The sequence below is a fragment of the Carya illinoinensis genome, chromosome 5, assembly GCF_018687715.1.
Source record: "Carya illinoinensis cultivar Pawnee chromosome 5, C.illinoinensisPawnee_v1, whole genome shotgun sequence".
NCBI classification, from domain to species: domain Eukaryota; kingdom Viridiplantae; phylum Streptophyta; class Magnoliopsida; order Fagales; family Juglandaceae; genus Carya; species Carya illinoinensis.
The window spans coordinates 2,515,877-2,538,545 of NC_056756.1; the positions used below are offsets into that span (position 1 = coordinate 2,515,877).

The window sequence follows — 22,669 nt, forward strand, 5'->3', positions numbered from 1 at the left end:
TCACTTTTGAAAATATTCAAATAAAACATGCACATGTGAAAGATGACAATCAATCATCTTTAATATTTTCAAAGTTCAACCCTTTAATCAAGGCATGCACATGCAAAAGATGACAATCAATCATCTTTCAAAATTTTCAAATTTAATTTTCAAAAATATTCATGCACATGTGGAAAATGTATTTTAATGCTTTATGATAAAATATTAATTTTGAGCATTAATCCTAATTTCGAATTTTGAAGAGATTTACAACTTTACTCTATAATTTTAATGTGAACTTGTTCCCTTCTTGCTCATGCTTGTTTCCTTGATGTGCTTGATTCCATTGTGTAGACAACTTGAGCTTGAGACTTCTTTATTCTTTGAATTCATTTGTTATCATCAAAATCCATGTGTAGATTTATAATCACATGAAACTTGAAACCTTGAGTTCGACAATCAATTTCCTCCGTTGACCGATTGGTTTTCTACCGGATTAGGCTAATTTCATTGGTTTTTAAACAATCCTACTTTTTTTTCATATAATTAATATACAAATTTGTTCTTCTTGAAAGAATTTCATAAGATAGTTTTATTAGTAAAGCAAAGGAATGAAAGCTCATACAAATGGAACATTCAATGAATTTATTTTTTAAATAAAAAATTTATCAATTCTCGGGTTAGGAGGTAATACCCAAGAAACTTACCAATAAATCAATTGATGTTCCATAAAAGAATTCTATCTACTCAAAAGCTATATATGATGGGATTCTTTTGAAAAGGAAATATTCAGTTTTTTCAAACATGTTGAATTGAGTACAAGATGGGATGGACCTACAATTAGGCTATTCCCTATTCCTCACATGCAACATAGATATGCTTTTGATTCTTAGTACCTAATTGCTATATATTAATATTTCCTTTTCTTAGACCTTGAATTTTGAGGAGTGAGCGATTGGGCATTCTTTTAAAAAAGAAATATTCAGTTTTTTCAAACACGTTGAATCGAGGACAAGGATGGAATGGACATATATATTAGGCTATTGCTTACACGCTATGCTTTTGATTCTTAACAACTGCTATCAGTATGTCTTTTCTTATAGGATTGTTATTAGATTATGCACGTGTAAAATGTAAATGATATTTTTGATGAATATAAGATAAATTTAGATATTAGCTATTTTATTTCACATAAATCTCTACATTGAAATATTTTTTTTTATTATTATATAATACTAAAATAATATGAGATGAATTTAATTTTGACTATTTCATTCATATCAAATCTCTATATTTGATTATTTATTTATTCATTATATAGTAATAAAATAATATTAACCTAAAAAGATATTTAATTTGGATAGTTTTTATTTATTTAATTTTATTATGAATTTAAAATTTAATTTTTTAATTATTTAATTAATTTAGCTCATGAATTAAAGTTACTGGATCTGATGCAAGATGAAATTAAAGCTACCAGGATATATCTAAGCCAGAGAAGAGAGATGGAGAGTTACAATAAATTAATAAAATAAAGATTTAATAATTGTACAGTTGCAATCAAATTTGATATTTCCTTTCTAATTACTATAGCTAAAAGTTATAAAATTTATATTTGCATAATCTACTGCAGATAATTTTAATGTCTAATAGGTAAAAAGTGACTTTAATTTTAGATTTGCATATTCCGATGAGACTGTTCTTAGACCTTGAATGGTGGCGTGAAGATGTCATGACATGAAGACTGTATTCTTGATTTCAGCCGCGTGAGGCCAACTCAGTTATCATACTCATGGCTCAACCAACTGGACAAACAATTTCCCAGACCACGGATACCAGGTAATAATTTACATGAATGGATTTCAATTAAGACCATCTAGAAAAGTAAACAAAATCTGGAAAGTGTTTTGGCTGACACTGGAAACTACATAAGATCTTGCAGCCAAAATCTTCAAGAGAAGCTAGCTACGAAAATGGTAACCAGACGCAATACCTTGGTGTTCTCTTTACTTGCATTTCTTCATGTGATTCTAGTCCCTTAAAGACCATGCACGTGTTGAGTTTCACAGTTAATATGTAGCAGCAATGGTCTGCTCGATCTGACCTTGCCTGCTAGTTACTTATGGAAGATCATGCACACAAGCTGTTTGACACAAGTCTGAAAAGAATACCTCGGGACCATATTCCTCTCAATTTTCCCTGTTTTCTCTCATCTTTACAGTGACTTTACAATCTGTTTATATAGAAGAAATTCCAACGACTTTATTCCATGAATTTTGGATCACTTGCCATCTGTCCTTCTAGATTGCATTTCTTGTTACTCGAATATTCTCTAGTACTCTCTGCTGTTTGCTTCTAGAGTCTTCTGACACTGTTGTGGTCCTGCTGCGTATTGCCTTACTGCTGCTATTCTCCTCCTGTTGAGCAGACCGATTCCGCGATTCAAGCAGCACCTAGTTATGGTGAGGCTTGAACGAAGAAAAGTAAAGCGTGCAATGGACAATGGTTTTGTTAAAATATCTGCTAACTGATCTATGCTAGACAAAAATGAAACATTAAATGTATTGGCTGCAACCCGATCCCACAAAATGATAATCTAATTCTACATGCTTTGTACGAGCATGTAGAATTGGATTTATAGTCAAATATGTCGCCCCCAAGTTGTCACACCACAATTTTGGTGGATTTTTTTAAAAAAATTCCCCAACTCCCTCAAAAGGGATTGAATCCACAACACCTTACAAGTAGTGTTAGCAATGGCTTTATATTTAACCTCAGTTGAAGATCTTGCAATGGTGGGCTGCTTTTTGGAGCCCCAAGAGACCAAATGGGAACCAAAATACACCAAAACCTCTGGTGGATTCTCTATCATCAGGGCAACCAACCCAATCAGCATTAGAGAAAGCCAAGAGAGTGAGTGAAGATGACTTACAGCAAAATAGAGCAAAATTGGAAGTGAGTTTAAGATACCTAAGGATTCTTTTGACTGCTTGCTAGTGGGAAGTTTTGGGATTGTGCATACATTGACAGACTTTGTTAACAGCAAAGGATATGTTAGGGCGAGTAAAGGCTAAATATTGTAAGCTACCAGCTAAACTTCTATATGTAAGTGGATCATCAAATGAAGAACTATCAAAGGCTGAAAGTTTAGTGGAGACAGACATTGGACTAGACACAGATTTCACATGATGCATGTGTTCTGTGAAGCAGATCCGAAATGTATTTGGATTGACAAAGAAACATACCCTTATCATTTCGATAGATTTCAATACCTAGGAAATAATGTAACTGACGTAGGTGCTTAAAAGAAAAGGATGTGCCTAGTGCAGAAATAAATTTTGAGATTAAACTTGAATTGGAACCAGTAACTATAAATGAACCGTGATGTATCAGATTTAGACTGTTGAAAAGCTAAAGAAAAAGCTTGTTGCTGAGTTTTGAAAACCAGGCTCCTAGGGCCTGTCGTAGGCCCTAGATAACCTTTTTCAGCTTACACATGTTGAAGGATATTGAGGATGCACAAACCCAGTGGGTTGTTGCATATAAACGGCCTCTTCTAGATCACTATGCAGAAAGGCATTTTGTATGTCCAATTGCTGCAGAGACCAGTTTGATGAAACAGCTAGAGAAATGAGAATTCTGATTGTGGTTGGTTTGACCACTGGAGAGAAAGTCTCAGTGTAGTCAACCTCGGGTTGTTGGTGAAATACTTTGGCTACAATGCGAGCCTTGCGCCTTTCTAGGGTTTCATCAGCCTTCCTCTTTGTTTTGAGTATCCATTTGGGACCCAAAACATTGAAGGAGACAGATAGGGGTACAAGGTCCCACGTGTGATTATGTAACAAGGCATGGAACTCGATTTGCATAGCCTCACGCCACTCAGGAAATTTCATGGCTTCTGTGTATGAGGTGGGTTCCTCAGGAACCAAGGTGGGTGCGGAAGTGGTAAGTGAAAGTGAGGGATTTTTAGCAGCCCAAGGGACTGTGCCATCCATATGAATGAAGGTTTTGTGAACATTTATCTTGCTGCTAGTAATCATGGGATGGATAGAGCACGAGGACGGACTAAGATGTGGAGATAACTCAAGCTGCATTGAGGAAGACATGGGTACAGTGGAAGATGATTCGAGAGACTGTAGAGACATCTGGAACCCTCGAGGAAGAAGAGGAGTGAATGTGAGATGAGCTGGTTTCAACTAAGTGAGGCTTTGAATGTGTAGGATTAATGTTTGGCTGGAGAGAAGTGGGCCTAAGCTAGAGTCATTAGAACTGGAGTGTGTTGGGGCCATGTATGCTGTGAGCGAAGAAGTGGAGTGAGGTGGGCTGAGTGTATTGGGCTGAGATGGTTGAATGGAGGTAAACCCAGAAAAGGAATTAGAGAGATGAAGGCCTGAGGAGTTGAGGGCCTGAATAGGTGACTTAGAATCTGAAATGGGCAGAGTGGCAAACAGAAAATGGTTTTCGTTGAATAAAACATCTCCCTTCTAATCTGTGCTATAGCCCATGAAGACACAGTTTGAATTGAAGGTCCATTTTATGTCTATTAAACGGATGTAAATTGGGCCAACATGCAGATCCAAAAACACGAAGAAATTTGTAATCTGGAAATTTTTGAAATAAAGCTTGAAACGGCGATATGTTTTGTAAAACTAGAGTAGGCATTCTATTGACAAAAAAAACCGAGGTTTGAAAAGTCTCTGACCAGTATTTAAAAGGCATGGAAGAATGAGCGAGCAGTGAAAGACCCGTTCCAACTATGTGCCTATGACGTCGCTTAACTGTCCCATTTTGAGCATACGAATAGGGACAAGTGATGCGATGAATAATCCCATGAGCATGAAGAATTTTTTGAAGAGGTCTAAATTCACCCCCAAAGTCAGATTGGACAGCTTTGATTTTAGATGAAAAATAGTTGTGAATAAACTGAATAAAAGCAAGAAAAATGGAAGACACATCAGATTTGGACTGAATTGGAAACAACCAGATATATTTTGTGTGATCATCTATAATAGAGAAGTAAAATTTACAACCATTTGAAGATGACATTGGGGCTGGACCCCATACATCTAGGAACATTAACTCAAACGCTTGCTTAGACTTAGCAGGTAAAGAAGGGTGCGGAAGAGCATGTAATTTAGATCGAAAGCATGCAGAACATGGCTGGACAGGTTTATTGGAGTTCACTGGAAGCTGGAAACGCCTAAAGATGAGGTTGGTGATGTGAGATGAGGGTGGCCTAGATGGTGGTGCCAGTGATCAGTGGAGGTGTGCTCACCAATATATGCTTGGAGAGGAACTGAGTTAGAGGTGGAGCTTGTGGAATCAGCAGCCAAGACATACAATCCGTCTCTAACAATGCCCCAAAGAAGAACCGCTCAAGTGTGAGAATCCTTCACAAAAAAAGAAGCGGAATGAAATTCAATATATACACGATTATCTTCACAAAACTGGCGATCTAAGAGTAAATTTCTAGTAAGAGAAGGAACATGCAAAAGTTGAGAGAGTAAGAACTTGCCAAAGGAGGTATGAAGGAGTGCAAAACCTGTGTGCTGAATCGGCATGGTGGAGCCGTCTCCAATGCATGCTTGATCTGAGCCCTGATAAGATATAGAATCCAAATTGAGATTATTGAGATTATTGAGATCAGGTATAAAATGTGTAGTTGCTGCTATGTCAGGAAACCATGAATGAAGATAAGGTGAGGAAGGGGCAGTGGTGGTCAGGTTGGCTGAAAAGGATGAAGGGGGAGATGCTTGGTAACTATGGTTGAATCCGTGATAGCAATTAAGAACTGAATGCCCAGGTTTATTGCATACTTGACACAAGGGGCGTTGGTCTGATATGTTAAGAGAATGAATGAGACGAACCACAGCCATGGCCACATCGACCCCAAAAGTTGCGTGCACCTTTGCCATGATGAGTTGTTTGATACGAAGGTGAAGAGGAAGTAGAGTTTTTAGTGGTGGTGAGGTTTGTTGTTAATGGGTTACCACTGAGAAGAGTGTGTGTTTGGTGAGCTAGGCGTGACTCATGACTGAGGAAGACGCTGTGGTATATTGAAAATTCAGAGGGAGATAAGGGTTGTCCAGCAGCTCCCATGGAAGCAGCCAACGCTTTGGCTTTGTGAAAGTAGTCCGTAATGGATTCGGGGCCGTTCTTTGATGTGGCAAGTTGATATTGAGTTCGCATTATATAAGCACTAGATTGTGTTGCAAAGAGACTTTGAAGAAGGGACCAGACCTCACGAGAGGCTGAGCAATCAAGGACCTGTGTGAGGACTTGCTCAGATAAAGAAGAATTTCATGCAGAGAGAATAAGTTGGTCTACCATAACCCATTTTGCATGAGCGGGATTTTCAGCTCCATCAACCATGAGGGGAGGCATTTCAGTCGAGCCATCCACATGTTGAAAGAGTTGGTGACCTTTCAGAAAAGGCACCATTTGAGCCTTCCATAACAGGTAATTGTCTATAATTAATTTGATGGTGATGAAATGGTTTGCCTAGTTGAGTATGTTAGGATTGACAGTGGTGGGATGGGTAGTTGACGATGAAATTTCAGAGAAATCTGGGTTGGCCATTGAAGATGCAGGTAGGAAGGAAGAAGTAAAAAAAAAAAAAGTTGTAGTCGCGAGTCTTATGTGGCTCTGATTACCATATTGAATTATGGAAGATCATGCACACAAGCTGTTTGAGACAAGTCTGAAATGAATACTTCCGAACCATATTCCTCTCAATTTTCCTTGTTTTCTCTCGTCTTTACAATGCCTTTACAATCTGTTTATATAGAAGAAATTACGACGACTTTATTCCATGAATTTCAGATCACTGGCCATCTGTCCTTCTAGATTGCATTTCTTGTTACTCGAATATTCTCTAGTAATCTGCTGCGTGCTTCTAGTGTCTCCTGACACTGTTGTGGTCCTGCTGCGTATTGCCTTACTGCTGCTATTCTCCTCTTGTTTAGCAGACTAATTCCATGAGGATTCTTTATCCTTAACACCTGCCAAGTCTAGAGGACATTCGCAGTTATTTTACATTCCCATTCCCATTGATAATATATATATATACACACACACTAATATAAAGAACATCTTTTCTCTATTTGTAACAGTTTTCTCTCTGTTTGTGTTTGGTTTGAAAATAATAAAAAAGCACTGCTGATGCTGAAACATACGCCGATTTCAACTGGGATGAAGTTGGATTTGGTATGGTTCCAACAGATTACATGTACGTCATGAAATCCTCTGAAGGAGAGAGTTTTACTCAAGGGAACGTAACTCCTTTTGGAAACATTGAGATGAGCCCGTATGCTGGAATCTTAAACTATGGACAGGTGAGCACCTGCATGCATTCTATATATGATCACTGTTCTGATAAGATCAAACTATATCTTGCCCAATTCTACAACTTGGTCTGTAACTTTCTAGCAAATGAAGTGGTGGTGACAGCTAGAAATCCTTGGTATTTCCGGAACTAAAACATACTCTGTGGTTGGTGTATTTAGGGATTGATTGAAGGTCTGAAGGCATACCGGAAGGAAGATGGTCGTGTTTTGCTGTTTCGACCGGAACAGAATGCTCAGCGGTTGAAGATCGGTGCAGAGAGAATGTGCATGCCATCGCCATCTGTTGAGCAATTTGTTGAAGCTGTAAAGCAAACAGTCAGGGCCAACAAGCATTGGGTATATATAGCAGCCTCGCCTCTCATCCTTCCTTTTTATTTCTTGTTTCGTGCAGACTTTTCAATGCTACGAAGTTTTTGTTGGATGAAACAGGTACCTCCCCAAGGTAAAGGGTCACTCTATGTCAGGCCATTGCTCATTGGAAGTGGACCTGTTCTGGGTTTGTGTCCAGCACCGGAATACACATTCCTCATGTATGTTTGTCCCGTTGGCAATTATCATAAGGTGGGGTTATTATTCCCTATATATGTTTATCGTGCCTTTTCTGAATACAAAAAAGGTATAATACCATATAACCATAATTTCCATGAGCTTATTTGATCAAATGTCAGGGCAGTGTCTGTCCAAGGTGCATCAGTTGAGTCAGACACTTTTGCATACTCACCATCGTGTAATAAGCAGTTTAGATCTTGTCATTCCTAATCACAGTGACGTATTTTAATGCACTTGCACATGCCTAGACGCCCTTCATATTCCTCATTTTTTAAACCCACAACCATGCTCATTAAAGAGAAAGGAGGATACCGATCTCAGTACTGCATGAGTTCTCTTGTGTGTAATAGGGTCCCTTAAACTTGGTTGTTGAGGATAAGCTCCATCGTGCTACTCCGGGTGGAACTGGAGACATCAAGGCTATCACCAACTACTCACCGGTATGCTGTTACTTCAAAAATCCTGGCGCCTTCTGTGTAGTTAGTCCTGCCTGCATATGATCCAGATCATGTCTTTTATGCAGAAGAGTTGAAATTCTGTAGGTTTGCAAAGCACTAACTGAAGCAAGGGCCAAAGGATTCTCTGATGTCCTATTCCTAGACGCAGTAACAAAAAAATATATTGAGGAGGTTTCGACATGTAATATTTTTATTGTCAAGGTACGACCGATTCGTGTTCTTATTGTTTTGTCCTTTAATAACCTCCTCTTTTTGCCACCACACATGAATTCTTTACCGACCAAAAGTCCCGAGTAATCATGTCCTGCTTAGACATTTGAAATATAGAATTCGACTTAGATTTGCATTCTTTCTCTGCGTTGTAGGATGATGTGATTTCAACCCCAGCAATAGTTGGAACAATTCTGCCCGGAATCACTCGAAAAAGCATCATTGAGATTGCCCTTGATTTTGGTTACCAGGTGATTATTCTTCGACTATGATGTGCCAATTGATCATTCGATGAGTAATGATACACATACAATCATTTTTACAACTCTTTATATAACTATGTTTTAAATTAAAGATGTTTATGTGAAACGATGTTATTTTATAAGTTATTTTACAAAAATGCCTCCAATTTAAAACAGGATTGTGTAAATGATTGTAAAAATAATTGTGTATCATTTTCCTAGGGCAGGGGCTACCGTTGTATTCTAATTTATAAGGTCTCTACCAGGTGTCTCTCTCTGAAACATTGGTTTTTGTGATCAGATGGAAGGTATGTTGCAGGCAATTTGATAAACAAGAGTTGATTAAAATTTGCCAATTTGATCAGGTGGAGGAACGTACAATCCCGGTGGAGGATTTGCTTGAAGCTGATGAAGTTTTCTGTTCAGGGACTGTTGTGGTTATAAGTCCCGTTGGTTCTATAACCTACCAGGATAAAAGGTGCTAACACTACCGATTTAGTTCATATTTGGGTTAATTGCAATGTTTCAGAGCGGTTGGTGATGTCCATGCAGGGTTGAATACAAAACTGGAGCTGAAACGGTGTCTCAGAAACTGTACGTAATGTTAACAGGAATTCAAACAGGCCGTGTTGAGGACAAGAGAGGATGGACTGTTGAAGTTGTTTGAGCCTCTTCCCTCTCATCTACAGCAAAACTTTGTTTTGCTTTTTTTTCTTTAGACTATGTTGTCTAGAATATGGCTTCTTCTATTTTTTTTCAAGAAAAATGCTAAAGTCAGGCATACTTGGGGGAGGCCCCGTGCACGACGTCCAGCGTGTATTACTGAAACGAAGCGTTTCATAGATCAATCCCTCAATCGCGTTCCTCACTAACACAACCTCATGAAACGGTGCGTTTCAATGGGAAAAAAAAAAAGGCCTAGCCCTTTGCACATTGAGCCTCCTTCCATGCATGCGTAGAACCTCAATTTCCCTTTGTCGATTACAGAACCCCAATCCCTCTGATGAATCTCGCGTCCCTCTCAAAATTGCTTCCCTCTCAAGATACATATACAGTTGCTAGTACAACCCATCTTCGTCAACGTCAAAAATGTTGATTGCTGCAAAAGTAAGAACAGAGCTTCAAAAGGTCGCCTTTTGTAACCACTACAGCCTCCACCCATTTTTCAGCCCCCTTTTAACTGCTACAGTCTCTGCAACTTCCTCTACCTATCTCTCCTCTTAAGGTTGTACACATATACATAAGTTCTCTCAATATTTTTCTACATCTCTATGCATCCACTGGTGTATTTTTTTCACATTCATTCTCGCTCGTCACGTTTATTGTTCGCCGAGTATGTACTAGTTTCCAGTTCCTTTTTGTCTAACTTTCACTTCACTTTTTAGATTATTTTTTCATATTTTTTGGTTTATAAGATATTCACTTTTGTAGCAGAATTTAGCTTAAACATTTCGTTTGTTGAGATACTTGGATTTCTACTCTCCTGCTGCCTTTAGCACTAATATTGACCCTTCCCCGCGCCCCCTTCCTTCTCATCACAGATTTCACAAGTCCCCCACCCCTTCGTTTGACAAATTTTCCCAGTCACACAGTCCCAAACCAAGCACAGATGAACAAAAGAAAAAGCTTTATCAAAGGATCTTACCTTGTTCGACGCCGAGGAGTGGGTTGCAGCCAATGGACCTACGTCGATTTGAGAGAGACAAAAGAGTGGAGAGATCTGAGAGAAATAAAACATGTTCTGATAGCAGCTAGCCGACAGTCCTCTTGGCCTTTTTTTTAATTATTTAAATAAAAATGATGACGTGGCACAATGCCACGTCAACAGTGTGCGCATACAGGCATCAATTCTGCCTGTACGTAGCAGTGCTCTTCTTTCAAAGATGTTTTGTCTACCTCACGCAAAATAAAAGCAATCCATTGCAAGTTTCTGAATTTCCTGGCGATTTGTGAAAAGATTATAGGCCACCTTGTTGAAGAAACAGCATTGGGGAAAAAACAATCAGGAAAATTTTCTCCACAAAAACCAGACCAAAATTGTTACAAGTAGGGGTTTTGCATTTTTTTTCCTGAACTAAAAAGGATACCACCGAAACACAGTAACAAACACATCCATTCCTAAGGAATTCTATATTTGTACAAAAAATAGTGCATAACCAAGAGAGAATGCAAACTCAAAATGAATAAAATTAACATATCAATCTCTAAACTTAATATTGTTTAGATGCTTCACGAACAGGTCATTCCAAGTATCAGTAACTCCTGGTAAGCACCAGTGCATACAATCATCATGTTTTTTTCCGCCAGATGTGGATGGATGGGCATCTGCTCTAATCTCACTCATGTGTGTTATGTCTAAAATATGGAAACCAGACCTTTTAAGGGCTTTCATTAGGTGGCGATTCACTAGACGTGCCTCCACATTTGTTCCATTATTCTTGAGAGAGAAGAGTCCTTCAACCTGAAAAGGTAAACCAACATTTCAATCCTTGTCTTGCAAAAGAGAAACAACAGAAGCATGTAGAATGGACTCAATAGATACACAAGTTAAACACAATTGAATGCAAGTTCCATGTGATCCACCTGCTCTGGCGACAAAGGCTGCAGCCGCTGACAAGTACCACCTTGGTTCCAGTCACCTCCCTCAAAATGTCTAGGTGATTGTGTACGAAAGAATTTGATAGCACCCGGTCGCAAATTTTTCTCTATGAATAGGACCTATCATGAAAGCACATGTACCATTTGAGCAACTAATTACAGAATTACAGAAGATGTGCAAATTTATATAACATCTGATTGCAGCATGGACTGTCTCAGTCTTGCCTACATGATAAAATTTTAGGTCCAAAATTTGTCCCCTGTAGTGTTACCAATGGGTGGGACTTTCACACCACTAGTTGCTACAAAAACCATGCAGTGCAAGCATGCACTATTATATATGTGCCAGCCTGCATAAAGTATAAAGTAGAAGTATGGTTGGACCAACCATTTTGTGTAAGCCTATATCTTCTTTGCAAATTCGCAATTACATAGAATTAAATAGAAATTCTCTTATCCCATTTGGTAGTATTCAATCCAGTACCATGTGCTTTAAAACCATATCCAGGCCAACATCAGGTGGTATTGGAGGTATGACAGGGTGACCCTTCTTGAAGAAAAGCATGGGTGACTTCACAGGGTCAAATTTTGAAGGAGCCCACCACCTATCAACAAGAACCAAAAAAGGCCAAATAAAGGGTCAGTTATGTCTTCTCGCTCAGAAATTGTTCCCATAGTCAAAAACAACAAATATAAGGAAAGCCTAAATCATAAGAGGAAGAATCAACAGCACCACTGACTGGCACTGTGATCCTGCAATGATAAATTTTAATGGGCAAATGGCCAGTAGATATCATTACCCTAGGATATTTGGAGGACATAAATTTACCAGTGTCCTGTGTTAAAAATTAGAATATCATGGAAGGCTGGTGCCCCTGCCCACGTGCCTTCAGGAACATCAACATCGACTCTAAAACCCTCTTTAAATCCAAGAGATTCCAACATACCACCATTAGCATTAGCTGACCACCTGCACGAAACAGAACCACAGCAAGCCTAAATTACCCAAAACTGTAGAATATAATGTGCACAAAATCAACTAGACAACTAAGTAAAAGAAACAAACTGTTCTGTTTAACACCTTTTAATTTACGAATACCTAGGCAATCTTGTGCACGTGAGACCCCCACAAACGCAAAAAAAGTAAATGAATAACTGTAGTAACTGCACGGTCTGTAACTTCAAACATAATATACGTTTAGGCGTGAAAAGAAGTTAATCGAACGTCCAAATTGCAACCGACTAACCAAGCATCACTTTCATCACCCTTCTCCACCACCAATGCATTCCTTATAACTATAATTTTATTGGCACTGGGTGTTCGAGAATAAAGTTTTGACTAATCCGAGATTGCAAAGACCCTTGGCTAGGAGTTTTCGCAAGAGCATCTCAAAATTCCCCAAAATTCCTATTTCAGGCCACTCAATAACATGCCTTTCTCTAGAAGTTGTTTATACCTCCCTATATGGGTCTGGTAATTAGGGAAATGAAATAAAACACAATCATTTGTGCCTTCACATTCATAAAAGCTTTTATTCATGTCATTGTGAAGCACTTTACGCAATTAGAGACCTTACCTACCGTAGCTAGCCAAAAGATTTGTGCGGTGATATGCGATGGTAAGATTATAGTTAAGAAAAGTAAATCCTCGATCAGCACCAGCTGGCCGCCACTTCTTCACTTCACTGGAAACACGTTTCAGAGTGCAAAACAGAGAAACGAACATGTTTCTATTTAAGGAATCCCCAACAAACCCTGCACTGTTAAACTTTCTTAAGTTCTACAGGTAGCATGATGACTCGGGTTTTCAGGGTAACGCTACAGAAATTACTGCTTAACTGGAGAGAGAAAGAAAGAGAGATTGTACCGATGTTGGTGTTCCTGTACTTATCAAGAAAGTAAACGGGATCGAACAGCGGGAGATCACAGAGACGGGGCTTCCACCGCCACTTGGTGAGTTCCCAACCGTTGGATTTGTTGTTGGAAATGCAATTCCAGCCCTTGAATATCTCCTTGCACGAGCCATCATACCTCGCCGGCCTCGGCTCGTGGTCGTAGATCCACACCCCGTCCGAGTAGTCGCAGGTTCCACTCAGTGCCACATTCGGGTCGGTTACAGGGTTTTCTCCGAATTGGAAGCTCTGGTGGGAGATTAAAGGATTGGAGGAGGTTTTCCTGGAGAGAGACAGGACGAGGAAGATGGAAGCGAAGCAGAGAAGAGAGAGGAGAGGGAAGAGAGGGATTTTCTTTACGTGGTTATGGTGGTCGTCTCGTGCGGCCATGGCGGACAGAAGTGATGGAAGTTGGCGCACGTTAGCGCGCAAGAACCTAAATAGATCTGCAATTTTGCTAGGTACAGTCGCCGCGGAGTCGGAGTCGGCTACAGTCTCATCTTGGCTTGCACGTTTCGGTATAACTATCTCGGAAGTAACGGAGGGAGAAATCAATGATAGATCAGAAAATGTTTGGTTTACCTTTAGGAAGCTGATTGGAGAGAGAAGAAAGATGTTGTCTTTTCTTTTTCTAATTTTATTTGTGGATTGGACCCCGGATTAGATGCTTGGAAAAATCCTATGAAAACACGGAATAAAGCGCTCTCTCTCTCTCTCTCTCTCTCTCCCTCCCTCTGCCGGTGGGTAGATTGTGGAGGAATCTAATCCGACTATTTCAATCGACGGAGGAGTTGGGCGCTGTAGAAAGAGATAATGTCGGCGAGGAGGAGAGTTCGTCCCCTGTGGCTTGAACGCGACTGGAAAGCATGCTCGAAGGAGGGAGATATTGAAGCCCAAGGTTGAGAAAGGAGGAGATGAATCTGGGACAGGTCGTGACGTTCTGAGAAATAAATAACCAATCACCTCACCTGGAACCTTGAAGCGGCGATGGCACCTCGGAAACCAAAAGAGCGTGCCTGTGAAGTGTGAATTCTACTACGAAGTAGAAATGAAAATTTAGTTGAAATCATAACTGCCCATTAATAAATATATATGTATTAATATAATGTGAATAATTAAAAATATATATTTTATTAAAAATACAGTTAATTTAAATTTTAAATATAAAAAAACAATATTAATATACAGATTAATACATAATTTTACTTATTCATAACAAAACTCATTATGTTATATTAGCCACGTTTAATTAATCAATCATAGATAATTTATCAATTTTATTTTTTTATTTAAATACAGGCATATTTAAATATTATATTAATTAAGTACAAATGTATAATATAAGACTTTTATCTATAATTTTTTTTCAAATTAAATCTTGTAATAATTATGTCAATTACTTTCAAATATCTTAGAATCTAATGTTAGAGGATATAATCCTCGTATGCTAATATTCATTAAACAATAATTACTTTAGAAACTGCCTTGAATTCAGATCATCGTCAAGCAATTTCCAAGTTTGATTAGCTTCTCTTACAACCTGTGACTAAACCCATCCTGGGCTCCATGTTCATCTCTGACCCAGCAGCATTCAGCTCCTTTACACACTTTCTGGCAAGAACCAGGGGATGTGTGCATTGTGTGGTGAAATAGTCCGGAAAAGGCATCCCATTGTAAAAGTCATTAAATAATCATTTGAGCTGGCCCCAAAGGATATAACAGGTAGGTTTTTTGACACTTGATAAAAAGAGGAGGCTATGATTTTATAATTATGTATATAGTCTTATAATTATCTCATGATTACGAAACAAAAGCGAGTTCATACAGCTGATACATTTATCATTGGAAATACTACAAACCAGTGTCAGGGAGCTAAAACCTTTTCTGAGAATACATATTAATGGTGGAAGCCATAACATACCTTCATCAAAGTAAATACATTGTCTCATGATTGGAAGACAAAATTAGGCTCTGTAATTCCCACAGAATCAAAGCTTACCCTTCGGGTGCTGAAAATGCTTGCAGAATACCTTGGCCCCACAAGCTAGAAAGTGAAGATGCAATGCTTTTTTATTGTCTATGATTTGAGGTGGAATACTTGGCAGGCTGGCTTGTACAACCTTTTGGTTGAAGCCTGTTCAAACTTCTTTAAGGCAGCTTCATTCTCCTCTAACTTGTTCTGAACAAAGTACCTTATCCACCAAGACGAGCTTCGCAGTTTTGCCTTCGCAAAATGAACAATTTTCATGTCATCTTTAGCAAGTCAATGTAAATCTTCTTAACACAAGTTACAGAGTAATAACAAGCACATAACAAAGGCACAGAAATTAATGTAGAATTTATAGACATCTTTGAAAAACACCCTTCAAATAGTCCCAGATCTTAATGGCATTTTGACATATCAAGCACTTTTTATCAACATTCATGCTTTCCTCTATTTCCAATTCCTATCCAAAATATGTAATTACTTAGTCTTCTGTATTCTAGCAAAGAAAGTATCCAACTCTCACGTATCAAGAGTGAATTATATTACCTTAATTTAGATCAACATTTAGTGCACTGAATTGTAGAAGAAGAACTAGCTTCAAAACTTTTTGTTAATGAGGTACTATCAACCCAAACACAACGGTGATACTTTTTCAAAATCACTTCACAAATGATGTACAGTTTTCCAAATCCATGACTGCTACCAAACCCAATCCACATGTTGTCAAGGTAAATTGCACAAAAAATGACTAAAGAACCCTACTAAACTAGTCACTTACTGGACGGCCAAATTTGGATAACTCTGCAACTTTAGCTCTTTGCTGACCTGGATAGCCTAAAGACAGAAAATACAAACCAATAAAATATCAAACAGTAATCATTCTCATGTTAAATAAGATTCAGATCGATGAAAAAAATACAGCATCACTAAGTTGAGGATTGTGTTTGAGCGCCTCCATCTATTGTACTATGTCAGTCCCTTTTGCTATTCAAAGAATAGTACTGGCTAGGTCACTGATTATAAACGGAGGATCAAGAAGGGAAAGAAGGTACAATGTTAAATTTAATTTGCTCCTGGAAACCAGAATCACAAGCTAAAAGAGAACAATATCAGGGAAACTCCAGAATGGTACTATGCATTCAAACCATATTCTGAAAACTGAGAGTAAATTAAAATGCTAAAACAATATAAAAAGGGTAGGAAGTGTGAAGAAATTTACCCCACATTTTTAGAGTGTGGGGGAGAGAGAGGCCTACCCATAAGAAATTCAAATATACCCAATAAAAAAACCTGAGCCAATCCAATGGGTGCTGTTTGAGAAAGAACTAGTCTAAGTAATCAAGCGTCCCCAATCTGTAGGGAGGGGACAGAGAAATTACTGTTGTGGCTAAACAAGGATTGCATTCTGGTAAGGTAAAGATGGCAAAGCATAGCATGTTGTCATTGTTTACACAGTTTACTTCTTCAGAATAACCATAGTGATAGTGAGCATATCATAAAGATCATTTGCTGCTTTTAAACAGATGTAGGTAGCAACTGAGGAAGAAGACTCCGAGAATATGGCATATACTTTACTTTTCATAAAGTTCACTTGCTGAGAGTAAGAATGAGATGACAAGCAAACACTAGCAAAAAAATTTCCACTAATTGTTCTCTTCCATAGTTTCACAACAAATGAACTAACTTAGAATATCAGCCATCATCTGAGAAAACCTAGTCCTATTGGTCACATAAAGTCAACTGAACAAGGCTCCATTTTTTTGTCAACTTCTAGTTCATTTTAAGTTTTCGATAAGCACAAAATTGTTACAATATAAAGTACATGAGCCTTTGAAGGAATTACCAGCAAATATAACCACACCATCTGCAGATACCCTTGTCAGCTCTGAAAGGGTCTTGTTGAGGTACTTCGGGGACAAGTAATTCAGTGCATCTGACACTATAACAAGAGAAAATGATTTTTCCCTGTAGGGAAGAGGAAACTTGATATCAGCCACACGGACTATGCCTTTACGCATAAGACTCTTGCAGTTAGCATCACTATCATCCAGTTCATACGGTTCAACACCCCATGCTTCAGAATCCTCTTCTTTCAATAATTTGGATACCACTGAACAGGTATCAGGGCCCACATGTAACACTTTGTGCATGCTGTCACCATAAGCTTTTTTTAGAATAGGTAATGCTCTTGGAACTTCTAATGTGCATGAAACACCACCTGCATATTTGTACATGGAACTTATTAGAATTAAAAATGTTCATCCATCCATCTCTTGAAATTTGCATTGCCAGAAGTACTACACCGTAAGTTAAGTACCAGAGATGATAGTATCTTGGCATGAGAGAAATCGTGTCTAACATATAAGATTGACGGACATTAAAATTACTCACTAAATTGTCTGCCACAAACTACATAAAGGTAGTAAATAGAAGGTTAAAAAACCACATATAGCTTTTTTCTGTTCTGACTCAATAAGCTTAGAATTTCACTCTATATACATTACATTAGAAATAGGGAATTTACCATAATTAAGAGCATGCAAATATATCCATCTTCTAAGAATGACTAAAAAATTCCAAGTAAGCACAAGATTCTTAACCACAGATTGGGATGAAGCAAGGGTAAGAGACTCCTCTAGTAAAATGAACCCAGTTTCCCTTCCAAAAAGAAATTGAAAACTCTAACGAGTCAACCGTTAAGATTACGAGCGCGACAAGGGAAGAGGAGAGAGAGAGAGAGAGAGAGAGAGAGAGAGAGAGAGAGAGAGAGAGAGATCAAACATCCTGGAGAAATCTGCAGTGTTCCGGCATAATACATACCTCAGAATAGCATTGTAATAATAGGAACCATAGAGTGGAAAATAGAAATTCCATATGCTCGAGGAAAGTGAGAAACTCCAAAAGTTCATGACTTATTGTTTTAAAAGTTGGCAGATTCATTTGATAAAGTTTGGATGGTTATTGAGGAGTTGATTAACACCATGGACATACCATATATCCTAATCTTATAAATAAAAACACAGGTAATAATTAGCAAATTCAATCCAGTAAACACGAAACAATGCATATAATCTACATAATGAATATACTAAACCGTCTCATTGACCATGCAAAATCTTTGAAATATAGAAAAACAAAATTAATAATGTCATCAGTATTAACCTTCAATTTCACTCAGAGTGTGTATATCTCCGCTTGGTCTACCTGTCATGCAAACCACAGCAAAGTGAACAAAAGACATACCATAGAAAGTAAAACTGAACCTAGGATACAAAAAGCAAAGTAGATTATCAAAATAAGTTAATGAACATTCTTTCCTTTTCTTTTTTAAGTTATTCTATTATTTTTCCCCAAGTGGGAAGTGTGAGCTGCTAGTTCTGTTGGATATCAGAGAAATAAGTTCAAGGCTTCAAGCTCATGGCAAGAGTTGACCTAGAGCCTGTAGTTATATCTCAACTGCCTTAACTATTTGTTGGTTTATTAAGAAAACAGGCAAGGAGGAATTCATGAGCCCTCTCTGTTCCAAGTATTCAAGTGCATAGACCAACTACAAACCTGAACCACTGTAGGAATAACCAATAAGAATGATTGCGCCCTGAAATTTTTATAGAACAATTATATTAATAATCTTCATATAGAAACGTGGCTAGGGCTAGTATACTTAATTCAAGCATGCCAAGAACAAGCAGTTATCACCAAGAACCAGAAAAAGACAGATGCAATCAGCTATATTTGCTCAATAACCAATTAATAGCTTTTGTATATCACTTATTGCTAGACTTTAACGATGCAGAGGAAAAAAATAATAATTGGAGACCATGATAGCAATGAAAGTACCACAATCACTAGCCCAATAGATAGTAGGGGTGATGAGCGTGATTTGGATTGCACTACACCAATAAACGGGATGCTTCCATCGTCAGCAATGCGTCGAGCAGGATTTACTGGTCTCCTTGACATGATTATATAACAGTTACAAACCTGCAAAACTTCACATCATAAGTTGAATAGAACTTTCAATAATGGCATTCCCAATTTGAGAAGGCCTTTCCTTTAATATTTTTTAAATGTTTTATACTCATTAACACAAAGAGTAATGCTACAAACCACACTCTCATTCCACTATGTAAAATATGACACTTTTATCACCCTTAGATCATCTTCCTACTCGAACAAGAAGTCCTATAGTTTACAACTCTTCTTTATATAGTAATTTGACCTATTGCTCCGCGTCCCCCCATCGGTTTACCATGAAGAGAAGAATCAAAAGTATCAAACTACCTACTCATTATTCGGAGGTAAATCATAGAACACCAAAAGCTGTGGTATCTTATGGACCTAACATATGTCACATCCCTCACAACATAAGATTGAAAGATCTAAACGGGGTGAAAGTAGGATGAACATATCAAACGTTGATGAACAATATAACCTCATCATAGCGGGATGAAAGTAGGATGGGAGTGCAGTCTGTAGAATTTTTGTAACAAAAAAGACTTCTTATAATCACATCTCCTTGATGCTAACCTTCACATTGGATATAAAAGGCCAGACATGGCTTCATGGTTTATCTTACTAAGAAAAAGTTCCTAACCATATTTCAAATGCCAGACAGATACATACAGAACAACTGCAAGAATAAATTATCAGTTACTGAAATATCTGCAAATAAGCACCAATCAGGAAGTCATGCTATCATTTCCCTTTAAATATTTAAAAGCGGCAACATCCACATAGCTTCTTCCTAAAAACTAGAAGTTTGAAACGTCTTATGCATGTATGTGAGTGCATGCATCTCTGTGTGTTAAATACATGCCATACACATCCTGGTAAGCATGGTTTTTTTTCATCTTTCTATATTTCATTTTTTATCAATATGTTATATATGCAGCAAGTGGGTAGATACAGAAATTGGTTGTATTCTTTCAGTCTTTTAAATGTTCACCTCTAGACATAAAATGATGCTTAATTGTTTTAATCAGTAAACAAAATTTTTATTGATATATTGATAGCCATAGTCGACGTACATGGGACACATACAAGAACAACACCTACACATGAGTGTCTAGTGATACAAGCAAGTCATGGATATTCAAGCCATTCAGTCCTTTTCGTTGAAATTACCATACTATTTATATGGTTCTATTTCTTATTATACCTAATCATATATTCCAGGACTATCAGTATCGAAGCCCCACCACGCTAAGTTATTGATACTTGGAACGATGGTGCCATGCCCACTATCTCAGCATTAAAGTAAAAGGAGCCAACAACAAATCAACTCATTATAAAGTAAGTAATCAGTAATCTGCTGGTCATTAACGTAACAGCATCCAACACAATCTTTACAAAAATCCAACTCAAATCTTTGCAATGCAAAGCAACCGAATCGCTCGTAGCCAAGATACTTATCATCTATTTAACTTAGTCAAACGCTACAAGCGCAATGCATAAACCCAGGGACAGCTTGCGGGTTAGGCGACTTAGGTGGTTGCCTAAGGCCCCCAACCCATGTGAGGCCCCAAAATATAAAAAGTTCAACTTTTTACTTTTGAAAAAAAAAAATGGCACAAAATAACCAAAAAAGGAAATAAGGTTATATACAAAGAAACAAATTATACGCAAAATAAATAGATGGCGACTCGCTATGAACGCAGGTGAAGAGAAAGGTCAATAAATGATCCAAATGTGGGAGAAAAATGATCATAAACGTACTTTAATTTATCCTCAGTTTATTTAATCTCTTTTTTTCTTTTAATCATTATCATTTTTTACTTGTATTAATGCTTTTTTGTTTTAATTTTTCCATGTCTTCTGTTTTTTAAATTAAATTATCTCCCATATATTCATATATTGAGAAATTATTGATTCATATACTATCAGACATATTTTTTAAGTAGTTTTTCTTAGAATTTAAAAAACTAAAATAAATAAATTTAACATTTAATATAATAATAAATACAAAATAAAAGATCTCATTGTAATTTTTCGCTTAAGGCCTCAATCTACCTCAGGCCGGCCCTGCATAAACCACCATCCACCACCAATTCTCTTCACCATTTCTTACAATGGAGATGTTATCGACTTCTTCCTCATTTATTTATCTTTCCTACAAAAACTTCTGTTATTCAACACAACCACTTGTCCCATTGGAAACTCTTGTACCTCGAGAGCCAGAATTGGAACACCCAGATACCAACAACGACTAGAACAACGAGAACTCAAATGGTGCACAAATTCTGAAGCGAAAAGTACATGCACAAATTTAAAAATTAAAATAATCAACCTCTGGGCAAGTGCACAAAAGATGCACAGCAATACATACTTTCAAGCAGATCCAGAAAACATATTCTGAAAGCACTGGAAAATTAAAAATTTAGCAGAGAAGATTTACCTGGGACTAATAAGAACGCGCAGCTTAGTCCGAGAGATCTCTTGGATCAAGATCTAGATCTGTGCCTGCCTTCTTGGTCTTAATACAGGGGAGATGTGTGAAAATTTAATAACTTTTTAAATTTAAATCAATGAATAAATATAGACTTTTGGGGACTTTTCTTTTTCTTTGTTTAATTGATGGCGTTTGAGAAAGTTGCATTTATTTCCGTGGGAAATCAGAAGATTCTCTGTCAGCGGTAATGGGGTTTATCGTGGGTGATAAGCAGCACCCTTTGCAAGTTATAATACGGGTCATGGTATTGCCATTGGCCTAACCTCGGCCGCTTCTCGCCAACCCCACTCTAAAAAGAGCTTTGTTACCCGAAAATTCATACAGTAAATTATATATATAAATATATATATATATATATTTTTTTTTAAAAATTAGATTTATTCTTTATAAACTAATTAAACTTTTTTACTTATTATCTATATACCAAATAATTGATAAAAAAAAACATAAAAATAAAAAATGTGGAGTATGGTGTGTAAGTTTATATTTAGAATTTTTTTCTCTAAAGAATATAAGTAATACTATTCATCGTCTAAATTTTTATCATATTATTATTATTATCTTATGACGTGATATTAGATAATTAGAGACTATTTATTATATTTCACTTATGAATCTAACATCTAATACTATATTATGAGATGATAAAAAATAGATGATGAATAGATTTTTTCAAAAAATATATACAAGTATTGAATTTTTTTAAATAATAAATTTATTATTTAAAATTTAATTTTTTATGTGAATTTTGCATTTTTTTTTTACAACATTAGTGTGTGATATTTGCCTACTTTATGACTACAACTATCATTTATCAACTAAAAATATTATTAACAATTTTTTAAATTATTATATTTTAATTTTTAATATTATTTATCTGTCAAAATCATTATATACAACTATTATTAAAAATTTAATTATTGTTATTTTTAAAAGAAATTATATTTGCAATCATGAGTA

The 22,669-nt window shown here is 37.1% G+C and overlaps 3 protein-coding genes across 6 annotated transcripts; 1 reads left to right on the plus strand and 2 right to left on the minus strand.

Annotated features, from left to right (window-relative positions):
* The first annotated feature begins 1,626 nt into the window (after positions 1 to 1,626).
* Positions 1,627 to 10,250, plus strand: LOC122311416 (branched-chain amino acid aminotransferase 2, chloroplastic-like). Of its 4 annotated transcripts, XM_043125968.1 has the most exons (10): positions 1,648 to 1,818; positions 1,913 to 1,955; positions 7,133 to 7,313; positions 7,485 to 7,661; positions 7,755 to 7,886; positions 8,225 to 8,314; positions 8,417 to 8,533; positions 8,698 to 8,793; positions 9,051 to 9,262; positions 9,337 to 10,250. In XM_043125968.1, the coding sequence occupies exons 3-10, from the start codon at positions 7,188 to 7,190 to the stop codon at positions 9,449 to 9,451; spliced, it is 1,065 nt and encodes a 354-aa protein (XP_042981902.1). In that variant the 5' UTR covers positions 1,648 to 1,818; positions 1,913 to 1,955; positions 7,133 to 7,187; the 3' UTR covers positions 9,452 to 10,250. The 4 variants fall into 4 exon arrangements, with proteins under 4 accessions (XP_042981900.1, XP_042981904.1, XP_042981901.1 ...); XM_043125966.1 differs by lacking the exon at positions 1,913 to 1,955 and having other exon boundaries at positions 1,627 to 1,818; XM_043125967.1 differs by lacking the exon at positions 1,913 to 1,955 and having other exon boundaries at positions 1,632 to 1,818; positions 9,150 to 9,262.
* A 521-nt stretch (positions 10,251 to 10,771) lies between these two features.
* Positions 10,772 to 14,236, minus strand: LOC122311415 (protein trichome birefringence-like 13). Its single transcript, XM_043125965.1, has 6 exons — positions 13,250 to 14,236; positions 12,960 to 13,137; positions 12,212 to 12,352; positions 11,867 to 11,987; positions 11,368 to 11,502; positions 10,772 to 11,245 (listed from the first exon to the last, which is right to left on the minus strand). The coding sequence occupies exons 1-6, from the start codon at positions 13,662 to 13,664 to the stop codon at positions 10,982 to 10,984; spliced, it is 1,254 nt and encodes a 417-aa protein (XP_042981899.1). The 5' UTR covers positions 13,665 to 14,236; the 3' UTR covers positions 10,772 to 10,981.
* Positions 14,237 to 15,035: 799 nt separating this feature from the next.
* On the minus strand, positions 15,036 to 22,003 carry LOC122311417 (probable pectin methylesterase CGR2). Its single transcript, XM_043125971.1, has 7 exons — positions 21,656 to 22,003; positions 19,099 to 19,242; positions 18,817 to 18,856; positions 18,424 to 18,465; positions 17,105 to 17,479; positions 16,040 to 16,095; positions 15,036 to 15,498 (listed from the first exon to the last, which is right to left on the minus strand). Exons 2-7 carry the CDS (start codon positions 19,219 to 19,221, stop codon positions 15,352 to 15,354), a joined length of 783 nt encoding a protein of 260 aa, XP_042981905.1. The 5' UTR covers positions 19,222 to 19,242; positions 21,656 to 22,003; the 3' UTR covers positions 15,036 to 15,351.
* Between the last annotated feature and the right edge of the window lie 666 nt (positions 22,004 to 22,669).

Coding starts and splice junctions, on each gene's coding strand:
- LOC122311416 (XM_043125966.1), top strand. CDS start 1,772: ATGGCTCAACCAACTGGACAAACAATTTCCCAGACCACGGATACCAG. Junction 1,819..7,132: donor TCCCAGACCACGGATACCAG/GTAATAATTTAC, acceptor ATAATAAAAAAG/CACTGCTGATGCTGAAACAT. Junction 7,314..7,484: donor GAATCTTAAACTATGGACAG/GTGAGCACCTGC, acceptor TGGTGTATTTAG/GGATTGATTGAAGGTCTGAA.
- LOC122311415 (XM_043125965.1), bottom strand. CDS start 13,664: ATGGCCGCACGAGACGACCACCATAACCACGTAAAGAAAATCCCTCTC. Junction 13,138..13,249: donor GTACAGGAACACCAACATCG/GTACAATCTCTC, acceptor TTAACAGTGCAG/GGTTTGTTGGGGATTCCTTA. Junction 11,988..12,211: donor ATTTTTAACACAGGACACTG/GTAAATTTATGT, acceptor TCTTGTTGATAG/GTGGTGGGCTCCTTCAAAAT.
- LOC122311417 (XM_043125971.1), bottom strand. CDS start 19,221: ATGTCAAGGAGACCAGTAAATCCTGCTCGACGCATTGCTGACGATGGA. Junction 17,480..18,423: donor CACTCTGAGTGAAATTGAAG/GTTAATACTGAT, acceptor ACAAATATGCAG/GTGGTGTTTCATGCACATTA. Junction 16,096..17,104: donor TGGTGTGGTTATATTTGCTG/GTAATTCCTTCA, acceptor TTCTGTCTTTAG/GCTATCCAGGTCAGCAAAGA.